This window comes from Geotrypetes seraphini, chromosome 14 (assembly GCF_902459505.1).
Source record: "Geotrypetes seraphini chromosome 14, aGeoSer1.1, whole genome shotgun sequence".
In the NCBI taxonomy this organism is placed as follows: Eukaryota; Metazoa; Chordata; class Amphibia; order Gymnophiona; family Dermophiidae; genus Geotrypetes; species Geotrypetes seraphini.
This window is the reverse complement of record NC_047097.1, coordinates 30747553-30770939: the sequence shown is the minus strand read 5'-3', so window position 1 is coordinate 30770939 and position 23387 is coordinate 30747553. Positions and strand designations below refer to the sequence as shown.

Below are 23387 nucleotides of genomic sequence, written 5' to 3'. Positions count from 1 at the left end.
AATTCGATTGGAGGCATGTGGGTGGCTTGTGGCGCGTGCAGCGATTTCAGCGGCGGTAGCGGTTTGACTCCTGCCAGGATGCCTCTTCTCACCCCCAGACCAGCAAATGAAGCAGCCGCAGGGCATTTGCTAGGCCAGCCAACTTCAATAATGCGAGGTGGACCGGCCTAGCAAAAGTCCCGAGGCTGCCAGGGCTAGCGGATGCTGGACAGGGGGAGGTAAAACAAAGAGAGAAGGGCTGCTGCAGGACAGGGGGAGCAGGGAACTCCCTTATAATTTATGGTGAGCCCCCCAAAACCCACTATATCCTCCTATCTACAACTCCAATAGCGCTTATGGCTGCAGGTGGCACCTATATGGCAGTAGAGTAGGGTTGGGGGGGCTTTGGTGGGCGCACATATTCCTGCTCATTACTGCTACAAGTGTTCCTCTGAGCAGTATTATTTACAGGAGAGAGTTTTTTCGCCTGTGCGCCAAGATGAGCGACTAAAATGGTTAAGGGGCTGGAGGAGTTGCCGTACAGTGAGAGATTAGCGAAACTGGGCCTCTTCTTCCTTGAAGAGAGGAGACTGAGAGGGGACATGATCGAAACATTCAAGATAATGAAGGGAATAGACTTAGTAGATAAAGACAGGTTGTTCACCCTCTCCAAGTAGAGAGAACGAGAGGGCACTTTCTAAAGTTAAAAGGGGATAGATTCCGGACAAAAGTAAGGAAGTTCTTCTTCACCCAGAGAGTGGTAGAAAACTGGAAAGCTCTTCTGAAGGCTGTTATAGGGGATTAAAGACAAAGTTAGACAAGTTCCTGCTGAACCATAACGTACGCAGGTAAGGTTAGACTCAGGGCACTGGTCTTTGACCTAAGGGCCGCAGTGTGAGTGGACTCCTGGGCATGATAGACCACTGGTCTGACCCAGCAATGGCAATTCTTATGTTCTTACATGCACACTTTTATTCAAGGAAGCAGGTTCTCTCTGTGATGGAGGGGGAAGGATTCATTTCCAGACACCAAACAATCACTCCAACTCTCTACTTAGTCTTCCTGTCCTGAGGTTATACAGCATTGAATAAATACTGTAATATTTCACACACTTCCTCTGTGTTTATGATTCCCTTCAATATTTTAAAATAAAACCAAACAAAGTGGGGATAAACCTTGGGATAGACAACCAAAGTACAGTATATTAGATGCAATGTTCAGTCTAGACAACCCTTTTGTTCTTCCTGTTGAACCAGAACGTACGCAGGTAAGGCTAGACTAAGGGCACTGGTTTTTGACCTAAGGGCCAAAGCGGGAGCGGACTGCTGGGCACGATGGACCACTGGTCTGACCAAGCAGGGGCAATTCTTATGTTCTTATTACAACGGAGGAGGTAGAGGATGGGTGGCTGAAAACCTCTACTACTACTACTTCTTCTATTTATGACTTCTATAGCACTTAAAGGCAGCACTGTACATTTTGCCATTTAATAGATGGTCCCTGCTCAGAAGAGCTTACAATCCACGTCTTATATTCATTTCACATTGGACACAAACTCCATAGTTAAAGGAGATTTCACACAAGACACAAACACAGCTAGCCCAAAGGTTGAGCCTTAGACACACACAATTTCTCTTAGCAAATACACACAAACCTACCACATACTCTCTATATGTCTCTAGAGTAGGCAGTGCCATTGTAGTCATCCTAGAAGGGGGATGCTGTGGACTAGATCGTATGCACCACCTTTCAATTCTAACTTGGTATGGTCTTGAAAACAGGACCATAATGAGACAGCTTATTTTTATTAAAATTTATATATACTGCTACAGAATACAAATAAATGATAGCGAGAGTCCTGCAAATATCTTTACATACAGTTCATCTTTTCTCCTCTCTTAGGTCCAGAAAACTCATCCTCTTGACTTACTAATGAAGAGCCGGCTGCTGTAAGCTCCTCACAAGTTATCACACAATGCCTTGTTACTATTCTTGAATTCAAACAGTTTATTTTATCAAAGAAATGCAGTCAAATACAAAAAGCAAAAAGAAAAGCTAGTAATTCAAGAAATTGTAACAAGGGAGGAAATTCTGCTCCCTGTGGCCAGCTTTTACAAGGTACAGAAAGTTTCACTCTGACCCTGCTCTATTTGTTTTCCAATTTTTATACTCAGTAAGAGGTCATCTCTTTGCAAAGTTTGCTATCTGACTTTCCTGAGAGTTTTCTTAGCAAATCTGCTTGTGACACCTAATTTCCCTTGTTCTTGGTTTGCATAGCCACACCTCGCCTCCAGCCCCCCTTCCCCCAACTAGCCAGCCTGCTCTTTGTTTTAGAGAACTTGCCTTACATAAGTTTCATTTCCTTGATAGGGTACCCTTTACTGGGACACATGTTGCATTTCTCTTAGTTTCTGTTTCTGCTGTGCAAGGTTACACAGACACTGACTGATGTGCTTGTAGTTATGTACTGTGTAAAAAGTTAACAGTACATTATATTCTTCAAGGCTTACATCTTGTCTCCGTCCTCCATTTTATGAACATTCTTTCTCAGTCCATTCTTTCTCACTAGGATTCCCTTTTGTAGAAAGGGGAATCCAGTCTTCTCCAGCTTCTTTCTCTATGCTTTTTCTTTGGAGACAGATCTCATGGCTGTAGGCACTTCTTCTCTAGAACCCTGGTCTTCCTGAATCCTACTCCTACAATTACTGAAAACTCTTGAATCTCTGTCCTTCAGAGACCTTCCCCTGTGTTATTGACACCTTATTACTGTATGTTTAGATCATAGGGCATTGACTTAGTTAATGAAGCTCTAGTGCAGTGGCCAACCAAAGACAGGGAACTATCTTTGGGCTAAATATATAATTCAGTTTCCCTCCAATTCAAAAGAAACCTCACAATCCTAGAAAATATTAGGAGTAATGAAAAGGTAGAATCACTGGAGGTCTCTATACTCCAAACTAGTAGAAACATAGGGTTTTCTAGCTATCAAAACTAGTGAGTCACCACCATACTCGTTACCATCCAGTCACCACCATACTTGCTAATATTAGAATTATGGTCATAGCTGATCCATACAGGTTATTCTAGCCTTCTCGAAAGCCTGATGTCAAAGGACCCGGTTTGGATCTCAACAGAAGTAAAGAGGGCAGTAAATGACAAAAAAGTATCCTTCTGGAGATGGAAAAAGGACCCAACGGAGGAAAATCACCAGGCGCACAGGAAATACCAAAAGGAATGCCACCGAGAGGTTAGAAAAGCAAAAGGGAAATATGAAGAGGGGCTGGCCAGGGAGGCGAGAAACTTCAAGGCATTCTTCAATTACGTAAAGGGGAAGCGACCAGCGAGAGAGGAGGTGGGGCCGTTGTACGATGGGGTTAGGAAGGGAGTGATTAAGGAGGATAGAGAGGTAGCTGAGAGGTTGAACACGTTCTTCTCGTCGGTCTTCACGAGAGAAGACACATCTAATATACCAGACTCAGAGGAGCTCATGAGTGGGGAACAGGCTGAAAAATTGGAGCACATAGAGGTAAGTAAGGAGGATGTCCTCAAACAGATAGACAGGTTAAAATGCGGCAAATCACCGGGTCCGGACGGGATCCACCCAAGGGTTCTGAAGGAACTAAGACAAGAAATAGCGGGCACAATCCAGCATGTTTGCAACCTATCCTTGAAAACTGGAGAGGTACCAGAGGACTGGAAATTGGCGAATGTCACACCTATCTTCAAGAAGGGATCGAGGGGTGACCCCGGGAACTACAGGCCGGTGAGCCTGACTTCAATTATAGGGAAGATGGTGGAAGCTATGATCAAGGACGGCATTTGCGAGCACATTGAGAGAAATGGCCTACTGAGAACAAGCCAGCACGGATTCTGTAAGGGAAGGTCGTGCTTAACGAACCTTCTGTACTTCTTTGAGGGAATAAGCAGTCGGGTGGACAATGGGGAACCCATCGACATAATTTACCTCGATTTTCAAAAGGCTTTCGACAAGATGCCACATGAAAGGCTGCTTAGGAAGCTGTGGAACCACGGGGTGGGAGGGGATGTGCACAGATGGATCAAGCACTGGTTGTCGGGTAGACTGCAGAGGGTTGGAGTGAAGGGCCAATATTCTGACTGGCAGGGAGTCACGAGCGGTGTGCCACAGGGATCGGTGCTGGGGCCGCTACTCTTCAACATATTTATCAATGACCTGGAAAAGGAGGCAAAGTGCGAGGTTATAAAATTTGCAGACGATACCAAACTGTGCGGCAGAGTTAGGTCCAGGGAGGAGTGTGAGGACCTGCAAAGGGACCTGGACAAGCTGGAAGACTGGGCAAACAAATGGCAAATGCGCTTTAACGTGGAAAAATGCAAGGTCATGCATATAGGGAAAAAGAACCCGTTGTTCAACTACAAATTGGGGGGGGGCATTGTTGGGAGACAGCAGACTTGAGAGAGACTTGGGTGTGCTGGTGGATGCATCACTGAAGCCATCGGCACAGTGCGCAGCAGCCTCGAAAAAAGCCAACAGGATGCTGGGCATCATAAAGAGGGGCATAACAACCAGGACGCGGGAAGTCATCATGCCATTGTATCGAGCGATGGTGCGTCCACATCTGGAATACTGCGTTCAGTATTGGTCGCCGCACCTCAAGAAGGACATGGCAGTACTTGAGAGAGTCCAAAGGAGAGCAACGAAACTGGTAAGAGGGCTGGAACACTGCCCATACGCCGAGAGGTTGGATAGGCTGGCGCTCTTCTCTCTGGAAAAAAGGAGGCTCAGGGGAGATATGATAGAGACCTTCAAGATCATGAGGGGCATAGAGAGGGTGGATAGGGACAGATTCTTCAGACTGAAGGGGACAACAAGTACGAGGGGGCATTCGGAGAAACTGAAGGGAGATAGGTTCAAAACAAATGCAAGGAAGTTTTTTTTCACCCAAAGGGTCGTGGACACTTGGAATGCGCTACCGGAGGAAGTGATCAGGCAGAGTACGGTACAGGGATTCAAACAGGGATTGGACGGATTCCTGAGGGATAAAGGGATCGTGGGATACTGAGGGAGGAGCTGGGATGTAACACAAGTATAGAAAGCTAACCAGGTAATAAGTATAGAAACCCAACCAGGTCGTGCATGTGCAAGACCGGAGGGTTAGGACTTCGATGGGAAGATAGGACTTCAATGAGAAACCAAGGTGGCAAGGGAGCCCCTTCTAGTGATTCAGACAGGTTGTGACCTGTTTGGGCCGCCGCGGGAGCGGACTGCCGGGCAGGATGGACCTATGGTCTGACCCGGCGGAGGCACTGCTTATGTTATGTTCTTATGTAGTTGAACCATGAGTGGGATGGAATGATTTATTTATTTATTTGTTTAGATTTTTATCCCGTCCTCCCAGTAGCTCAGAACGGTCTACAAGTAAACATACACAATGGAGTGTAATTGGAAATATAAGATTATTCAGTAGATTTAAATGTTTGGACATACAAGATTGTGTAGCAGTTTAAATACAGGGAGTATACTGTTAACTGGGTTATGCTTGTTTACTCTTTCCAAAAATACTAGGACTAGGGGGTATGTGATGAAGATACTAAATAGTAGATTTAACACAGATCAGATAAAATATTTCTTCACACAATGTGAAATTAAACTCTGGAATTAGTTGCTGGAGAATGTGGTGAAATTAGTTAGCTTATCAGGGTTAAAAAAAGGTTTGGATAATTTCCTAAATGATAAGTCCCTAAGCTATTTTATAGATGGTGGCTTGGGGAAATCCAGTGCTTATTCCAAGGATAAGCAGCATAAAATCTGTTTTACTACTTGGGATCTTGCCAGGTCTTCTGATCTGGGTTGGCCACTGTTGGAAAGAGAATGCTGGGCTTGATGAACCTTTGCTCTGTCCCAATAGGGCAATTCTTATGTTCTTATGAAGACTGTCCCGAGAGAGGTGCTGTAGAAATATTTTTTGTAAGGTTGTGACTTTTCCAGTAACGGATGAAAAGTCAGTAAGGATAATCAATGAACTATGCCTCATCATATTATGAAATCCAGAGTAACAATGCCAAAAGAATGTGACTAACCATGGAGTGAATAATTTCAGTTCTTTTCTCATAAATGAGGCTCCTTGTTCAATAAGCTACAAGCTTAAAACTGGTAATGCAAGATTTGTTCTGAGTTTTACCAAACAAGTTTTTGGGTCAAGTGGGTGTGGTTAGTGTTATGACAGAGTTAGAAGGTCTTGGTACTTGTATTTAAGTTGCTTCTAGCCCAAAGAAGAAAGCAGAATTCTACAGGTAGGTTGACCATTTAACACCTCTTCTTCCTGAGCAAAATGCATTTCAGAAAATTGGCTCATAAGAAAACATGTGGACAGATGCAGTCACAGGAAGTCATATGATGGTAATAGTGGAGAAATGATCCAGCTTAGAAAGGAAATCATTTTTGGATGAATATTCAAGGTCGGTTGAGAGTATGCGAGATTGCAGATGGAAAAAAGTGCAAACCAGCTGATGTATTGTAGCTAGTTCGGTGAAGATTAAATAATTTAGCAATTGTTCTGATTCTATGCTAATTCTACCTTTAATCTCCTCTATGTGAAGTAAATTGGTAGCTATGATTAAGTTACAGCAAAGGGAAGCAAGTGGTGCTAGGATAAATCTGCATCTTATTAATGCTAGGCAGTGGCATAGTAAGGGGGGGAGCCATGTTGGTGGGGGTGTCAGCACCTCTCCAACCCACCCTTTACCTCTGTAGATCTTTGCTGGCGTGAGCAACTTCTCCTGCCTGTTGTTCTCGCCAGCCTGGTTCCCCTCTGAATCACTTCCGGGTCATGGGGCAGAAAAATGACATCAGAGGAAAATCCAATGCTGGTGCAAGGAGCATGCTAGCCAGTGAAGATTTAGAGGTACGGAGAGGGGGAAGGGAGAGTGTAAGTGTGGAGTGGGGGAGGGATGGAGGGGGGAAAGAGCAGAGGTGCAGAAAGGAGGGCACAGGGAGAAGGTGCCTACACTCCAGGTGCCTTCTACCCTTACTACGCCACTGATGCTAGGTTATTGCTGATTTGATTGCAAAGCAGGCCTCTTCTGTGGCCTTCATTATCGAGTGCCAGTGATTCAGTGACCCATACATAATTGGATCCTCCTCTAGGTATATCTTCCTTTTATTAATAATAATAATAATAACAGTTTATATACCGCAGGACAGTGAAATTCTATGCAGTTTACAATGATTAGAAAGGTGCTACAAATAGAGTAGAACTTACATAGTTGAAGAATAGTGGCTAGCAGTTTAAGGGAACAGTTGTGATGGGGGGGGAATTGAGGTGGGAGATTGTGATGGGAGAGATTGTGCAGATTCGCTACCTAGCTATTTCAAGAACAGGTATGTCTTTAGGTATTTCCTAAATTCACCATAGTTATTTGTGTTTATAATTAGTTTTTCCAAGTCTTTGCCCCATAATGCCGCATGGTAAGAGAGAAGATGTTGATGGTGTCTTTTAAATTTACATCCTTTAACCGGTGAAGAGATGAACTTCGGGTGCGTACTGCGTACCTCTCTTGTGTCTATTGGTTAAGAAGTGGAAGAGGTCATTTATATATTGAGGGGCTAAACCGCTTAGTACCTTAAAGCAAAAGCATCCCAGCTTGAACTTCACACGTGCCTCCATTGTCAGCCAGTGCAGGAGTCGGTAGGAAGGGGTTATGTGATCTGACTTCTTCAACCCAAGGATCAGCCTGATCGCCGCATTCTGCACCAGTTGCAGTCTCTGCATGTTCTTCTGGGAGATTGCTAGATGGGCGATGTTACAATCAAGATGGTTTAGTATTAGGGATTGTACGAGAATTCTGAATGATGAAGCGTTAAAATATGCTTTAATAGACCTAAGCTTCCAGAGAGTAAAAAAACCCTTTCTGACTAGGGAGCTCACTTGGTCTTTCATGGTTAGGCCTAGGCCCAGTATTATCCCCAGAACCTTCATTGTAGGTTGAATAGGGTAGCTGAATTTGTTGATGCATAGTGGTGTTGTGGTGATAAGTGGGTGTGGCGAGGTCACGAAGAATTTAGTTTTTTCTGGATTGAGCTTCAGTCTGAATTCTGTTTTCCATTGTTCCATCAAGTTTAGTACTTCTGTAGCCATGGGGGTAGCTTCAGAGAGAGAAGTGGTGAACGGGATAATGATTGTAAAGTCGTCTGCGTAACTGAATACTTTTATACCTCGCTGGGCCATCTGTGCGTCTAGTGATGACATGTAAACATTGAAGAGCAGTGGGGATAGTGGTGACCCCTGAGGAACACCAGATGGGTTTCTCCAGGTATTGGAGAGGTTGGAATTGAAACGTATTTGATAGGTGCGGGACATAAGGAAACCTTGGAACAAGTTTAGAACTTCACCTCTGATGCCAATTGCGTCTAAGCATTGTAACAATTTCTCGTGATCGACTAGGTCAAAGGCTGAACTCATGTCCAAATTGCCTGATCAGGGCATTATGGCCCTTGCTGAATAGGGAGCGTAAGTAATCCAGGATCGCTGCTATCACTGTTTCGGTGCTAAACAGAGGTCTGAAGCCAAATTGGGTTTCATGTAAAAGAGAGAACTGATCAGGGTATTCCATCAATTGGGTATGTACCAGACTTTCCATGATTTTTACATAGAGTGGGATGGATGCTACTGGTCTATAGTTGGTTACCAATGCTAAGGATTGTTTATGATTTTTTGGAATTGGGATAATTATAATGTGACCGTTATTAGTTGGAAATTTTCCAGTTTTAAAATTATCGGTCAGATAGTTCCACAGTGTTAGTTTAAAGTTTAATGGGGCTGTTTTCATAATGTCAGGGGGACAGGGATCAAGAATGCAGTGTGATTTAGTGTACTTGTTATATAGTTTGATGTAATTATTCCGTTCTAGATCTTGAAAGGAATTCCAAATCATATTCACTCGTATTCATTTTCTTGTATGTTGGCTATTTGTTGTGCACATATGTTGTTTGTCAAACAGTTGTTTCTTAGGTTTATAATTTTTAAATTAAAATGTTGAGCTAGATCGTTTGCTGAAGGTGGCTTGATTGCATGGATTGAGTGTGGCATGAGGTGTCAAATAAATTTGTAACCAAGTTGAACAGTTCTTTTGTGTTGATTCCTTTAGAACTGTTATTGGATGTATTAATTTTGGATGAATAGAATGCTTTTCGTTTTTCTCTTATCAATAGTTTGTTGCTCTTTACGTTGCATCTCCAATTTTTTCAGTTTGATATTTTTCACGTTTTTTTCCAGGTCCTTTCTAGTCGTCTAACTGTTTCATTTATTATATTTATTTGAGCAATTTTTACTATTTCGTTTAGGGGCAATTTTATCCAGAATGGATGTGCTTGTATTCATCCAATGATCCCAAAAATCATCCCCTTCTCCTGTTTCCTCTCACAATTCGTAATGTGCCCAATATTCCTCTGGGTTAATATGTCCCCTTGTGAGATGTTCTTTTTTTATCTTTAGGTGTGTTTTGGATTTTAGATGATTCCAGATTAAGTTAAAATAGTAAGTAAAATGACCAGACCAGATATCATGACACCCGGTACCATCGGATAGACAGATGGAAGGATCTAGGATCTCCTTTGTGGACATAGCTACCATGTCTAACTGATGGCCTTTTTCATGTGTTTGAGTGGGTAAAGGGAGATTGTAGTTGAGTAAAGATAGGAAGTTTTTAAAGTCCTATGCGTCTGGGTTGTCCTCGTCCTCTAAATGTAGGTTTATGTCTCCTGCTATAATATTATATGAAGGCGTAATTGAATTATGTAGAACAAATTTGTAGAAGTCCTCTCTGGCATTTGGCCAACTTTTCGGTGGGACATAAAATAGAATAAAAGAGAGGGATTCTTCTAGTTCCTTGTTACTAATTTTGCATGCTAGTATTTCTAACTGGTTGGTTATTTTAGAGTCTAGCAAGTCAAGTTCGAATTCTTCCTTAAGGATGACTGCTAATCCTCCCCCTCTTCTGTTCTCGCGATTTAGCATATGGATTTTAAAGTTATCTGGAAGAAGGTCATTTAATATTGGATCCTCTTCAGACAGTAGCCATGTTTCTGTTAGAAAGACACAGGCTATTTGCTTGCTGATGATCCAATCTTTGATTAAGAAAGCTTTTTTCCTTACCGATCTAGTGTTGAGGTAAGCGCAGGGAATGGAAGTGGATGTGATGGGTCTGGAGAGTGTGGTGGTTCTGATAGGTTTCACTTCCCTTATCCTTTTTTTAAGGATGCGATGTTGTCTTCCGTTGTTTGTGATTACTTTAATTTGACTTACTCTTTCTTCCTGTTGGTTAATTAGATGTCTAATGGGTGCATCAGGGTGATATACAGAGTGAAGTTGTGGATGGAGTGAGTTAACGTCTTTAATGTTATTGCTTATTAAATAGATCAGTAGAATCAATAGGAGATTCATGTTTGCAGATTATTGTGATTCTTTCCTGTAACAATAGTTATATTGGTTTCCCTGTCACTTGTTAACTTTGGTTGAGTTTTGTTAGGTTTGGTTCAAGGCCGTGGGGGGCGTCGGGAGGTGGAGCTGGACTCCCACACCGACCCGGTCCGTCTCTCCAGCCCTATTCGTGGGATAAAGAGGGTGGTGTAGTTGTTATTAAGGCTAAGTTAGCATCAGTTGAGATAACATCTACAACCTTGAGAATTTGTAAGAGCCAGATTCTGTAAACGGTGCCTAAATTGGTAGCCACCTACAAAAACGGTACCGGCCACATGCCAATCATGCTTAAGTGTCGTTTAAAGAATCATGGCTAACGGCACCTACCAGAAAACTTAGGCATCTATATTGTAGGCCAGGGTTTTACTGGCCTACATTGCATGTGCCTAAATTCTTTAGTGAATCGCACCTAATACATACTAAGTCCAGCTCCTCCCTTAATCACGTCCACTTAGGTGTAAGCACTGTTAGGGCTCCTACACTGTAGATGCCTCCTGGCACCTACAATTTTTTAATGAGCTTTTAATCAGTTTTCCAAGTTTATTTAAGGTTCAAGTTTATTATAAAATTTGATTAATCGCTTATTCCAAATTCTAAGCGATGAATAAATCAATAAAATTATAAAGTTGGGGGAGACAAACATAACTAACAAAAAAGACTAAATCAATTTGATATATCGCATAATAAATGTCTAAGCGGTGTACAAAGAAATGTAAAAATTTAAAAATCAGGGATTATACATACTAATTCACAGAGACAAAACATTCATATACATGTGGTAAGGGGGGTGAAATACAATAATAGGATAGATTTACAAAAAGGGAAAGTACAATAGGAAGGGTGTGTGCTCTTGAGGTGAAATTGTAGATAAAGGAAAAAGACTATGGAGCTCATAATCGAAAGAGAAAAACATCCAAAAACTGGCCTAAGTCAGCACTTGGACGAACATTTCTCAAAAACGTCCAAGCGCCGAAAATAAACGACCTAGGCCTTCATAGTGCCGCTCAACGTCCAAAGCTAAATGGGGCGTTTTGGGAGGCGTGTCGAGGGCGGGAGTTGGGCGGGACATGAGCTGGCTTAGACTTAGTCGTACAGCATGTAAAACCGAAAGTTATACAGCCCAAGATCGACGGAACTTGGACGTTGTGACTTAGACCATGTAAAACATGGTCTAAGTCACAAAAACCCACCTAAAGTCACCAGATAAGCACTACAAACACATAACACAGACCCCCACCCACTACAACAGTGATCACCAACCCCCCCCACCCCCATAAAAATTTTATTCACAACTTTAAATTCCAGTGAGATTTTATCAGAAGAGGAGTTACATGGTTGAATATTTTTTCTTTAAATATCAGTTTAACGGCTGTATTTTGAATAATCTGAAGATGTCTTAGTTCTTTCTGACTTATTGCTTCATATAGGGTATTACATTCACTATTAATCATTCAACTTGATTACTGAATCAAAATGTTTAATGATGAAGGTTCTAGAAGACTAGAAATTGACCGGATCATACATACCGTATATACTTGAATATAATTCAATCCGAATATAAGTTGAGACCCCTATTTTTCCCTCCAAAAAGGAGGAAAAATGGTTCAACTCGAATATAAGTTGGGTGGCTTAATATTCAAGTGCCCTGCCCTGTCAGGCTCTGCATCCAGCCCCCTTCCCTCCCCTCTCAGGCTCTACACCCAGCCCCATTTACTCCCTCCCTCCCAGGCTCTGCACCCTGTCTTCCCTCCCTACCCTGTCCATCATACTTCCTCTGCCGATCCCTGGTGGTCCAGAGGTGCAGCTGGTAGGAGCGAGCTTTACGCACTTCTGCTCCGCTGCTAACCCAGTCAGTCAGTGGCTGCCATGGGTTCTGGTTTCTTCAGCCACTGAGTGGCACCAAGCAGGAGTGCACTTTGGCTCGTTGCCACTCAGTGACTGAATAAACCAGAACTCGCAGCAGCCACCGACTGACCGGGTTAGCAGCCAAGAAGGAGCATGGAAAGCTCGCTCCTGCCCGCTGCACCTCTGGACCACCAGGGATTGGCAGAGGAGGTACAATGGACAGGACAGGGGAGGGAGGGTGCACAGCCTTGTGGCAATGGTGGCTGAATGCAATAAGTCTGGGAGGGGGCGGTGCCTCGAATATAAATTGGGACCCCCATTTTATCCCGGTTTATTTTCAAGTATATACGATAACCTATAGAAATGATGCAGTCAATTACCAAGCTGATTAAAGCCAATTAAAATAATTAAGTTAAGCAGTGGTAGGGCACCTACCACCTCCTAACTTACGGTGCCATTTATAAAATGTGTCCCTAAATGTTTAGGATTTAAATTAGAGTTGGTGAAACTCTTAGCAGGGCTATTATTTTATCGGGTGCTTGAATAAGTCTGATTTTGATAAGCTGTTGTCAGTCTTTTAACTTTGTTTAAAAAATTCTTCAGCCTTCATTCCCTTTTAAGCCAGTAAAGCTTTACATTGATTGATGACATACATACAATAGAGAGGGTGGTGTCATCTAAAATCAAATCAAGCCCTCTTTAAGCTAGGTATTCTGAGGACTGCCCTAGAGCAATCCAGACAAGACGGGATGCCAGCAGTTATTTGGTTCATCATGTTTAGTCCAAAATAGCAAAGAAATGACCTCTCTTGGTTCTGCTTACTTACTAGTCACTTCCAGGCAAGAGCCTACAGGGAGAGCACTGGAGATGGGCTGGGGAGGGTGTAGATGGGCTGGAGTGAGCTTTGATGGAGACTTCAGCAGTTGGAACCCAAGCACAGTACCTTGTAGAGCTTTGGATTCTTGCTCAGAAATAGCTAAGAAAAAAATTTTTTTTCATTGAATCAGGTTGGGCAGACTGGATGGACCATTCGGGTCTTTATCTGCCATCATCTACTATGTTACTATGTTATGTTACTAAGACATACTAGTAGTGAATTTTTATTCTGTTTACATTATAGTGATGTGTTTCTTCTTTGTGTGCATTAAGAGAAGAAGACACTGAGTTTTGAATTTACATACGTGGAGGGGCATAATCGAAAGGGACGTCTAAGTCCGTTTTCATCTAACTCGCAAGTCGTCCAAAGTAAAAAAAACAGCCTAGGATACATTTTCGAAAAATACGTCCAAAATATTTTTTTCTTTCAAAAATCGTCTAATTATACGTCCTGCAGATCTGATCGTCCAAGTCGCTAAATCATCCATCTTTATACTACATTTTCGTCCAACTTTTCGTCCAAGTCAAAAAAGCCTAGAACAAGCCCTGTTGGACGTGGGAGGGGTCTGCAAAGTGATGGACTGAACACTCAGACATGGCACCTAAATAGTGGGGTACCTTACAGGGCACTGCTGTGAACTTCACAAAAAGGGTGCCATGGCTTCTCCTCACTATAGCTCCCTTATAGGTGACGGTGAGCCACCCAAACCACCTCCAGAATCCCCTAGACCCACTTATCTACCACCCCAATAGCCCTAATGGCTGCAGGAACCACTTATATGCCAGTAAAAAAGGGTTTTGGGGGTGTATAGGGGAGTGCACATGTTGAAGTATCAATGCAGTGATTACAGGGGCTTATGGGCATGGGTCCTCCTCTCCATGAGTCCCTAACCCACCCTCAAGATGGCTTAAGCTGCCTCTGTGCTGGACGACTAGGCTTTCCTATGCCAGGCGGCCAGGTGATGATGGTCTGGATGCTGAATTTTAAAGGTATGATTAATATTTTTATGGGGGTGAGGGGGGTCGGTGATCACTGGGATAGTGTGTGTGTGTGGGGGGGTCTGTTTTATGTGTTTGCAGTGCTTCTCTGGTGACTTTAGGTAGGTTTTTGTGACTTAGACCATGTTTTAAATGGTCTAAGTCACAACGTCCAAGTTCCGTCTAGGCTCTGTTGTAAAACTTTTGGTTATACATGCTGTATGACTAAGTCTAAGCCGGCCCACGTCCCGCCCAACTCCTGCGCTCGACACTCCTCCTGAAACGCCCCATTTAGCTTTGCTCGTTCAGTGGCACTATGAAGGCCTAGGTCGTTTTTAAATACGCCCAAAACCCTGTTTTATTATCGGCACTTGGACGTTTTTGACTTATGATTGTCCAAGTGCCGACTTAGGCCGGTTTTGGGACCTTTTTCTCTTTCGATTATGAGCCCCTTAAGGTTTAGAACTTTGTTAAAGACTTATCATTTTGAACAGGTTTTTTCTATTCAGTTGGATGGCTTTGATATTGTTCAGAATTAGTAGCAATGCAGCCAACAATTTGTATATTTTTAATTGAATTTTTATTATTTTAATTTTAACTTGTCTTATTTTACTTTCTTTGTGATGTAGTTAGTTTTATTGTATATTTTATTGATTATGTGAACTGCTTTGTTACTGTTTTGTTGTATGTTTTATTGATTATGTAAACCATTCTATTTTAGTATAAGGAAGGGTGGTATATTAAATAAAATAAACCATAAACCATACAGCAATGTTTCCCAATCTTTTTGTGGCTGTGACCCCTGGAGGCACAGAATAATGATACATCTGTGGAGAATCCACCTAGGTCATGACCCCAAAGGCAAGTTTGAACCCCATTTGTGGTCCTAACCTACTGCTGGGAAGCTCTGGCCTACATAATCAGTGCATTGTACTAGTGGGCAGGCAATTCCAAGAGTGTTCTGCAAGAAAATAATTTCAAAATCAGACTGGATACTCTCTTGATTTCTCTCTAATTAGTAGGTGAAGTAGTGAGAAAGACTGGAGTGCCAGGAAGGAAGATAATGGCATACTGATCTTATTATTTAATCCACTACTTGCGAAATGAAGGAGTGACATACAGTACTATTAATGTTTTGACAAAATGAGTTGCAGCGGCATTAAGAGGAAAGATTAAAGAAGTTGCAAATAAAGAACAATTAAGTACAAGTTGACCTGGAACATTCATAGGTACTAACACAGCAGCGGATGAGTCATTATACGTTGTTCCATAAGAACATAAGAATTGCCACTGCTGAGTCAGACCAGTGGTCCATCATGCCCAGCAGTCCGCTCACACGGCGGCCCTCTGGTCTAAGACCAGCACCCTAACTGAGACTAGCCCTACCAGCGCACGTTCTTGTTCAACAGAAACTTGTCTAACTTTGTCTTGAATCCTTGGAGGGTGTTTTCCCCTATAACAGCCTCTGGAAGTGCATTCCAGCTTTCTACCACTCTCTGGGTGAAGAAGAACTTCCTTACGTTTGTATGGAACCTATTCCCTTTCAACTTTAGAGAGTGCCCTCTTGTTCTCCCTACCTTGGAGAGGGTGAACAACCTGTCCTTATCTACTAAGTCTATCCCCTTCAGTACCTTGAATGTTTCGATCATGTCCCCTCTCAATCTTTAACATCACTCTAATAGTGCAGTAAATTCATCCCTCCCCCAAATCCCCATGAGCTACTAGCCCTGGAGTAGTGCTTCAAAAGAGAAACCAATGTTGGGGATGAGCTGCCCAACCTTTTTTTTAAATGGGAAAGCAAATGAAAGACTGTCAATCTCCGTGAACTAAGATGTACCAGAAACAACTTCTTTGTGAAGGTGATCTCTCACAAAGTCTGGCAGGAGGAAATGGGCCACTTGCTCATTATCAGTTTAAGTCATAACAGTGATAGATATTCAGTTGTGATGGTAGTCTGATTTTACTGAGTAGTTGTAAGATCCTGTTGAGATAGGCAGTTCACCTCTGATGTCTTTGAAATACAAACAGAAAATCCATATAAACCTGACACCAAGCTGAATGAGGACTAACTGGCACCAGTGGAGTCGATATCGACATGGGAAAAACTTGAGTTCGGAGCAGAATTTACAACTGGTCCCGTAACTCATCCCTAAGCAACTCCTGAATCTGTTGCTTCAAAGTATAGAATCAGGCCCATTGAGCCCTCTTGAATAATCCAGTTTATATGATGAATTGGCACATTACTATAGTATCGCAGGGTGTAGTGTAGATTTTCAAAATTTAATAGGTGAGCACCTAGGCATTACTTTGAAATACTAATAAAAAATAATTTGGAATGATCTCCCTGTTTTAATAAGATCAGTATGTCAATATACTGTTTCTACAAAACTTTAAAAGACATTCTTGTTAAAAAAAATTTTATCTTGAAATTTATCGTCTATTGTTAATATTCTATTTCAATATCTGTTATTGAGTTAGGTTTAACTGGGTTTGTTCCTAGTAATAGAAATATATTGTTATCCATCATGAACTCATAAGGGCTTTGATGGAATATAAGTCAGAAGGTAACCTAAAAGAAGGAGCTAAACTTAAAAATACATACATGTAGTATACTGATAAGTCACAGTACTCATCTAATCATTGTAGAGCAAAGATATGGCTATTACATCAGGTGTTTGAGGTAGAGAATAACATGGGGACAAATTTTTCCCCGTCCCCACAGGAACTTATTTTCTCATCCCATCCCTGCAAGTTCTTTTCCTGCCCTTGCCCCATTCCTGCAAGCTCCATCCTCATCTGTACAAGCTTCAAACACTTTAAAATCATAAGTGTTTTGAGGCTTGTGTAGTTAATGCAGAGCTTACAGGAATGGGGCAAGGGCAGGAAAAGAACTTGCAGGGATGGGATGAGAAAATAAGTTCCTGTGGGGACGGGGAAAAATTTGTCCCCATGTTATTCTCTACCTCAAACACCTGATGTAATAGCCATATCTTTGCTCTACAATGATTAGATGAGACAGCATATTTTCCTCACATTTTTAAGAAAACTGCCACACGATGTGCTGAATGATTCTCCTGATCAGTTAGCATGACAACTTTTTCAGTGAATGCATGGTTATGCAACATATGATTTTTGCTTTAGTCCATAAATTATTTGGTTGTTTATGCATTGATCTTTAGGAAAGTTTCACTGTTTTATGAATTGTAGAGATTAAAATAAAACATTTTGAGGGCAATTCGCTTAGGGGGTATGCACTTTAGGCAGTAAAATACACAGCTTTTGTGGACTATTTCAATCATTGACATTTGGAAATAAATGGTTCCTTAAACAGCAGCCAATTGAAAAGTACACACCATGACATGATATTGCCTACTTTGTCAGTGGAACAAGTGTTCCTCTGAGCAGTATTATTTACAGGAGAGAGTTTTTTTGCCTGTGCGCCAAGATGAGCGACTAAAATGGTTAAGGGGCTGGAGGAGTTGCCGTACAGTGAGAGATTAGCGAAACTGGGCCTCTTCTTCCTTGAAGAGAGGAGACTGAGAGGGGACATGATCGAAACATTCAAGATAATGAAGGGAATAGACTTAGTAGATAAAGACAGGTTGTTCACCCTCTCCAAGGTAGAGAGAACGAGAGGGCACTTTCTAAAGTTAAAAGGGGATAGATTCCGTACAAACATAAGGGAGTTCTTCTTCACCCAGAGAGTGGTAGAAAACTGGAAAGCTCTTCTGAAGGCTGTTATAGGGGATTAAAGACAAAGTTAGACAAGTTCCTGCTGAACCATAACGTACGCAGGTAAGGTTAGACTCAGGGCACTGGTCTTTGACCTAAGGGCCGCAGTGTGAGTGGACTCCTGGGCATGATAGACCACTGGTCTGACCCAGCAATGGCAATTCTTATGTTCTTACATGCACACTTTTATTCAAGGAAGCAGGTTCTCTCTGTGGTGGAGGGGGAAGGGGGAAGGATTCATTTCCAGACACCAAACAATCGGTGATGGGACTAAATCGCGCGAGACAACGGCGCGCCGACAACTGAGCGCAAGGTTGATGGCATGCCGAAGAAAAGCACTATTTTAAAGGGCTCCGACGGGGGGTGTGGGGGGGAACCTCCCCACTTTACTTAACAGACATTGCGCTGGCGTTGTGGGGGAGTTTGGGGGGTTGTAACCCCCCACATTATACTTAAAACTGAACTTTTCCCCTAAAAAACAGGCAAAACGTTTGGTTTCAAGTATAATAGGAGTGAAGTTTGGGCAGAGAGCACAAGTACACATGTAGATTATAAACTACTATAAGTAGTTTACAAATATTGTCACACATACTTATCCTTACGCTAGGGCTAGAGTAGATGTCTGTGCCAGTCAATTATTCTAGTATTCTGTTTAGAAAAGTAAACAGCATGTCTCCTTACCCTCTTAAGTGCCTGTAATAAAATTAGCCTGTATGTGTGTGTAACAGAGTGCTATCCTTTTTTTGTTTCTATACAGGAAAGGCGAAGTTCCTGTATTAACTTCGTTGAAGAACACTGATTATAAAACCATCTGGAAGATACCGAGAGGCTGAAGGATGACGTTTACACTCATTTTCTTCAATTAAGATTTGCTACTTAAAAAGAGCAGCAATATACACTCAGACATAAAACAGTAACACGACCTTCTCTTCTGTTTGTGCGTCCTTGGCACAGAAAATGGCAAAGGGCTTCTACATTAGTAAGACTCTCGCTGTTATAGGCATCCTGTTTTCTGTGGCAGCAATGGCCACTGTCATTGGTCTATCTGTTGCACTTTCTCAGGAAAAAGCCAAGAATGAAAATTCTGATTCAACCAGTGACACATATGTAGGAACGACAACCTCTAGCAATTCAATAACAATGCAACCATCAAATGAAATCTGGAACAAATATAGGCTACCAAACTCCCTGATCCCTGATCATTATGACATAGAACTTCAGCCCCACCTGACGAAGAATGTAGAAGGCCTCTACGTTTTCAAAGGCAAAAGCTCTGTCATCTTTAAATGTGTAACTGCGACAAATCTCATTCTAATTCACAGTAACAAGCTGAACTATACCCTGAAAGCAGGGCACCACATTTACCTCAAAGCAGTGGATGGTTCCAACCTGCCTTCCATACAGAAAACCTGGCATCAGACTACAACCCAGTATTTGGTGGTACAACTGAACAGTAACTTAGAGACAGGCAAAACATACGAGATTTCTAGTGAATTCAGAGGGGAGTTGGCAGATGACCTGGCTGGCTTTTACAGGAGCGAGTACAAGGAAGGCAATGAAACCAGGTAGGACGATGGTGGTGTCATGCTAAAGGTCTCAGAGCCCAAGCTTCTATAGAGATTGCAGTAGAAAACAGAGTGTTAATCTTGAGAGTTAAACAAATATTTATTATTTATTTTATTTTAATTACTAATTGTTGGTTTAGTAAGATTTGTTCTGATTTGTTATGTCAGCTTTAGTATTGGTGGGGTACACACTATATCTCTTAGCTAGACTGTAAGGAAAGATTCTTTTTAGTTTCATTATACTGTATATGATTTAAGAGCTGTATATAATAATAATAATAACTTTCTTTTTCTATACCGCCATAATTTTGCAACTTCTAGGCGGTTCACAATGAAAAATAGCTGTACAATCACCGAATTACAGTAGATGATTAGATAAGGGGTCACTGAGGGTCAGTGATTATAAGGTGCAAGGTGGTTGAAAGGAAAACTATACATAGGTTGCAGTATAAGAATGAACTATTTTACATATTACATTGAAAATAATATATATGCATAGTATAACTACCCAAGTTGATGTATTGTAAAACCAGTACAACAGCTCATATAATTTATTCTGTATTGTTATACCACTACAGAGGCTAGGCTTTATGACACCATTGTATACACCAGTGTCTCTCAAACTGTGCCCTGTGCCTGATGGTGTGCTCCAAAAAGATTCTGGGTATGCCACAAGAGATTCCAGAATTTTACTTTAATATTAAAAATTCCCTTAAGTACACACTAGGATAGATGACATGTACGTTGCATACACAAGAGTCTGTCAATGTTATGAGTGTCTGTGTGGATAAGATACAACTGCCCAGACACGCATCATTCTTTGATGTGATTGGTCCTTGAAAACTAACGGCAAGTAATTATCCTTTTTTTTAATACAGCAGTTATTCTACCTGGAGCAACAAAGCAATCAAGGCTTTGTTACCGTTTGGATCTTATCTTTGCAAACTTGGATTTTCAGCTTTGATAGAAATTAAATTTAAAAAAAAAGAGAACGACTGCAGATGGTGGATGATGAAATGTGTTGCTTGTCGACTATGAGTCACATGTTGATTTAATTTGCACTCAAATAACAAGCTCATCCATCACATTGATTAGCAATTCTATTCTATCAACTTTAAATAATAGATATTAGAGGCTATTAGACTATTAGAGCCAAAAAACCCATTCCTTTAAAGAATGGAAAAAGGATCCGAATGAAGAAAATAAGAAGAAACAGAAGCACTGGCAAGTTAGATTTCTAAGCATTGATAAAGGCAGCTAAGAAAGAGGCAAAAACTCATAGCAATTTTTTTTAGGTACATCAGAAGCAGAAAACCTGTGAGGGAATCTGTGGGACCGTTGGATGATCAAGGAGCAAGAGGGGCGCTCAGGGAGGATAAGGCCATAGCAGAAAGACTGAATTAATTATTTGCTTCAGTCTTTACGGAAGAAGATGTAAGAGATCTAACTGAACTGGAAATGGTTTTCAAGGGTGATGATGTGGAGGAACTGAAAGAACTATCAGTGAATCTGGAAGATGTACTAAGCCAGGGATGCCCTCACTTTTTGGGCTTGCGAGCTACTTTTAAAATGACCAAGTCAAAATGATCTACAAACAATAAAATCATTTTTAAAAACCCCACAAAGCACACTGAAAAGCAGAGAAAATGTTAATTATCATTCATATTCTGGGTTTTTTCAAAGAGGTCAAGGCAAATGACTCTATGCAATATCACCTCAATAACAGCCATACAAAAATAGACAAATATACCCCCTCCCTTTTTAGTAAACCACATAGTAGTTTTTATCGCAGGGAGCTGCGTTGAATGCCCCACATTGCTCTCGATGCTCACAAGCTCCCTGCACTAAAAACCGCTATTGTGGTTTAGTAAAAGGGAGCCATAGAGCAAAATATAGACAGCAGATATAAATTCTCAAAACGGACACATTTTGATCACTAAATTGAAAATAAAATCATTTTTACTACTTTTGTTGTCTGGTAATTCCATGAGTCTCTGGTTGTACTTTCTTCTTCTGACATCTTCTGACTTCAGCCCACTCCTGCATCCAATATTTCTTCCCTTCTTTCAGCCTCCTATATGCTTTCTCTCCTCCAGACCTCATTCTCCCCCCCAACTTTTTCTTTCTTTCTCCCTGCCGCCTTCTTTCTCCCTGCCTCCCGTTCTTTCTTTCTCTTTCTCTCCATGCCCACTTTCTTTCTATCTCCCTGTTCCCTTTTTTTTATGTTTCCCTTCTTTCTGTCTCCCTGCCTGCCCCCTTTGTTTCTTTCTCCCTGCCCTCCCCCAAGCCACTAGGTTTGCCGCCACTACCGGGGAACAGGCCTCCAACCACCACCGCCCCAAGCTTTCCCTGCAGAAACCTTGCGCTGACCAGCGTGCAGCTCCCCTTCAATTCTGATGTCGGAGAGGAAGTTCCGGGCCAGCCAGGCAGCGATTGGCTAGCCCAGAAATTCCTCTCTGATGTCAGAATTGACATCAAGGAGAGGAATGCTGGTCAACGTGAGGCTTCTGCAGGCCCAAATCTCCGGACGCCCAGGGCCGAGGAAAAGAAAAAGTCAGTCTATAAATCCTTCCACGAGAGCCGTTCCAGTCTCCTTTCAGCACGGCACTTACAAAAATGTGTAGCCCCCCTCTCCTCAACTTCCCATTTTCAGGCTCAAGATGCCAGAGCAGCAGCAGCAGCAGTTCTTGCATTTTTGGGAAGAGCACCTCCTGCTCCCGACCGCCTTTCTCCAGTCTGGCAGCTCTGTCGATTCCGCCAAGGGCAGCCGGCGCTCAGCTCTCCAGTGTTGTGACTTCCCTAGACCTCCCTCCCGCCTTCTCCCGAAGGAAGTGACATCATCCCCCAGTCTATCAAACATTGTCTACGGGAGAGGGAAGACAGGTTCTGGCAGTCGGGCAAGGAAGGGCGCAGCGAGAATGGGTGTGCATGAAGTGATGACCGATGGGGAACCTCGGGGAGAGGAAGGCTGATTGGCCGGTTGATCGGGAGGCAACACGAGTCTATCACGGAACCCGGGATGGCCTCCACAATCAACTCGCGTTGCCTTCCCGATCGACCGGTCGATCGCGATCGATGTATTGGACACCCCTGTACTAAGCCATATCGACAAGTTAAAAAGTAGTAAATCACCTGGACCAGATGGTATACATCCCAGAGTACTAAAAGAACTCAAACATGAAATTGCTGATCTGCTGTTAGTGATCTGTAGCTTGTCGCTAAAATCGTCTGTAGTACCTGAAGATTGGAGGTGGCCAATGTTACGCCGATTTTTTTAAAGGGTTCCAGGGTAAATCCAGGAAATTACAGACTGGTAAGTCTGACTTCAGTGCTGGGCAAAATAGTGGAAACAATTATTAAAAATAAAATTGTGGAACCATTAGCTACACTCTTCAATCTTTCCCTGAGTAGAGGAAGAGTCCCATTGGACTGGAAAACAGCTAACGTCATTCTGCTGCACAAAAAGGGATGCAGGACAGAGGCTGAAAATTACAAACCGGTAAGTCTCACATCGATAATGTGTAAACTTATGGAAACGTTGATTAAACACAAATTAGATACGATCCTGAACGAAGAGAGACTAAAGAATCCCCACCAACATGGATTTACAGAGGGAAAGTCCTGCCAATCCAATCTGATCAGTTTCTTTGACTGGGTAACGAAAAAGCTAGATATGGGAGAGTACCTGGATATCATGTACTTGGAATTTAGTAAGGCTTTTGACAGAGTCCCACACCGTAGGTTATTGAACAAGATGAGTTTGTTGGGATTAGGGGAAACACTGACGGCATGGGTTAAAGACTGGCTCAGCAGCAGGCTTCAGAGGGTGTTGGTAAATGGCACTCCCTCCGAAACATTGGAAGTGATCAGTGGAGTGCCGTAAGGCTCAGTCTTGGGTCCCATCCTATTTAATATCTTTGTACAGGACCTGCCTCATGGGCTTCAAGGTAAAATT

At 42.3% G+C, this 23387-nt stretch overlaps 2 protein-coding genes across 4 annotated transcripts in view; one reads left to right on the top strand and one right to left on the bottom strand.

Annotated features, from left to right (window-relative positions):
- ZNF710 (zinc finger protein 710) overlaps nucleotides 1–23387 on the bottom strand; it is a 613623-nt gene that overhangs the window by 339247 nt on the left and 250989 nt on the right. The window lies entirely within an intron of this gene.
- Nucleotides 1–23387, top strand: part of LOC117347961 (aminopeptidase N-like) — a 197137-nt gene that overhangs the window by 40511 nt on the left and 133239 nt on the right. For 2 of the 3 annotated variants that reach the window (XM_033919483.1, XM_033919486.1), the window contains exon 2: nucleotides 18625–19432. In XM_033919483.1, coding sequence (XP_033775374.1) covers nucleotides 18825–19432 — 608 coding nt within the window. In that variant the 5' untranslated portion in view covers nucleotides 18625–18824. Of the gene's footprint in view, nucleotides 1–1881; nucleotides 2098–18624; nucleotides 19433–23387 lie in introns of all 3 variants that reach the window. The other variant, XM_033919485.1, reaches the window with a different exon arrangement.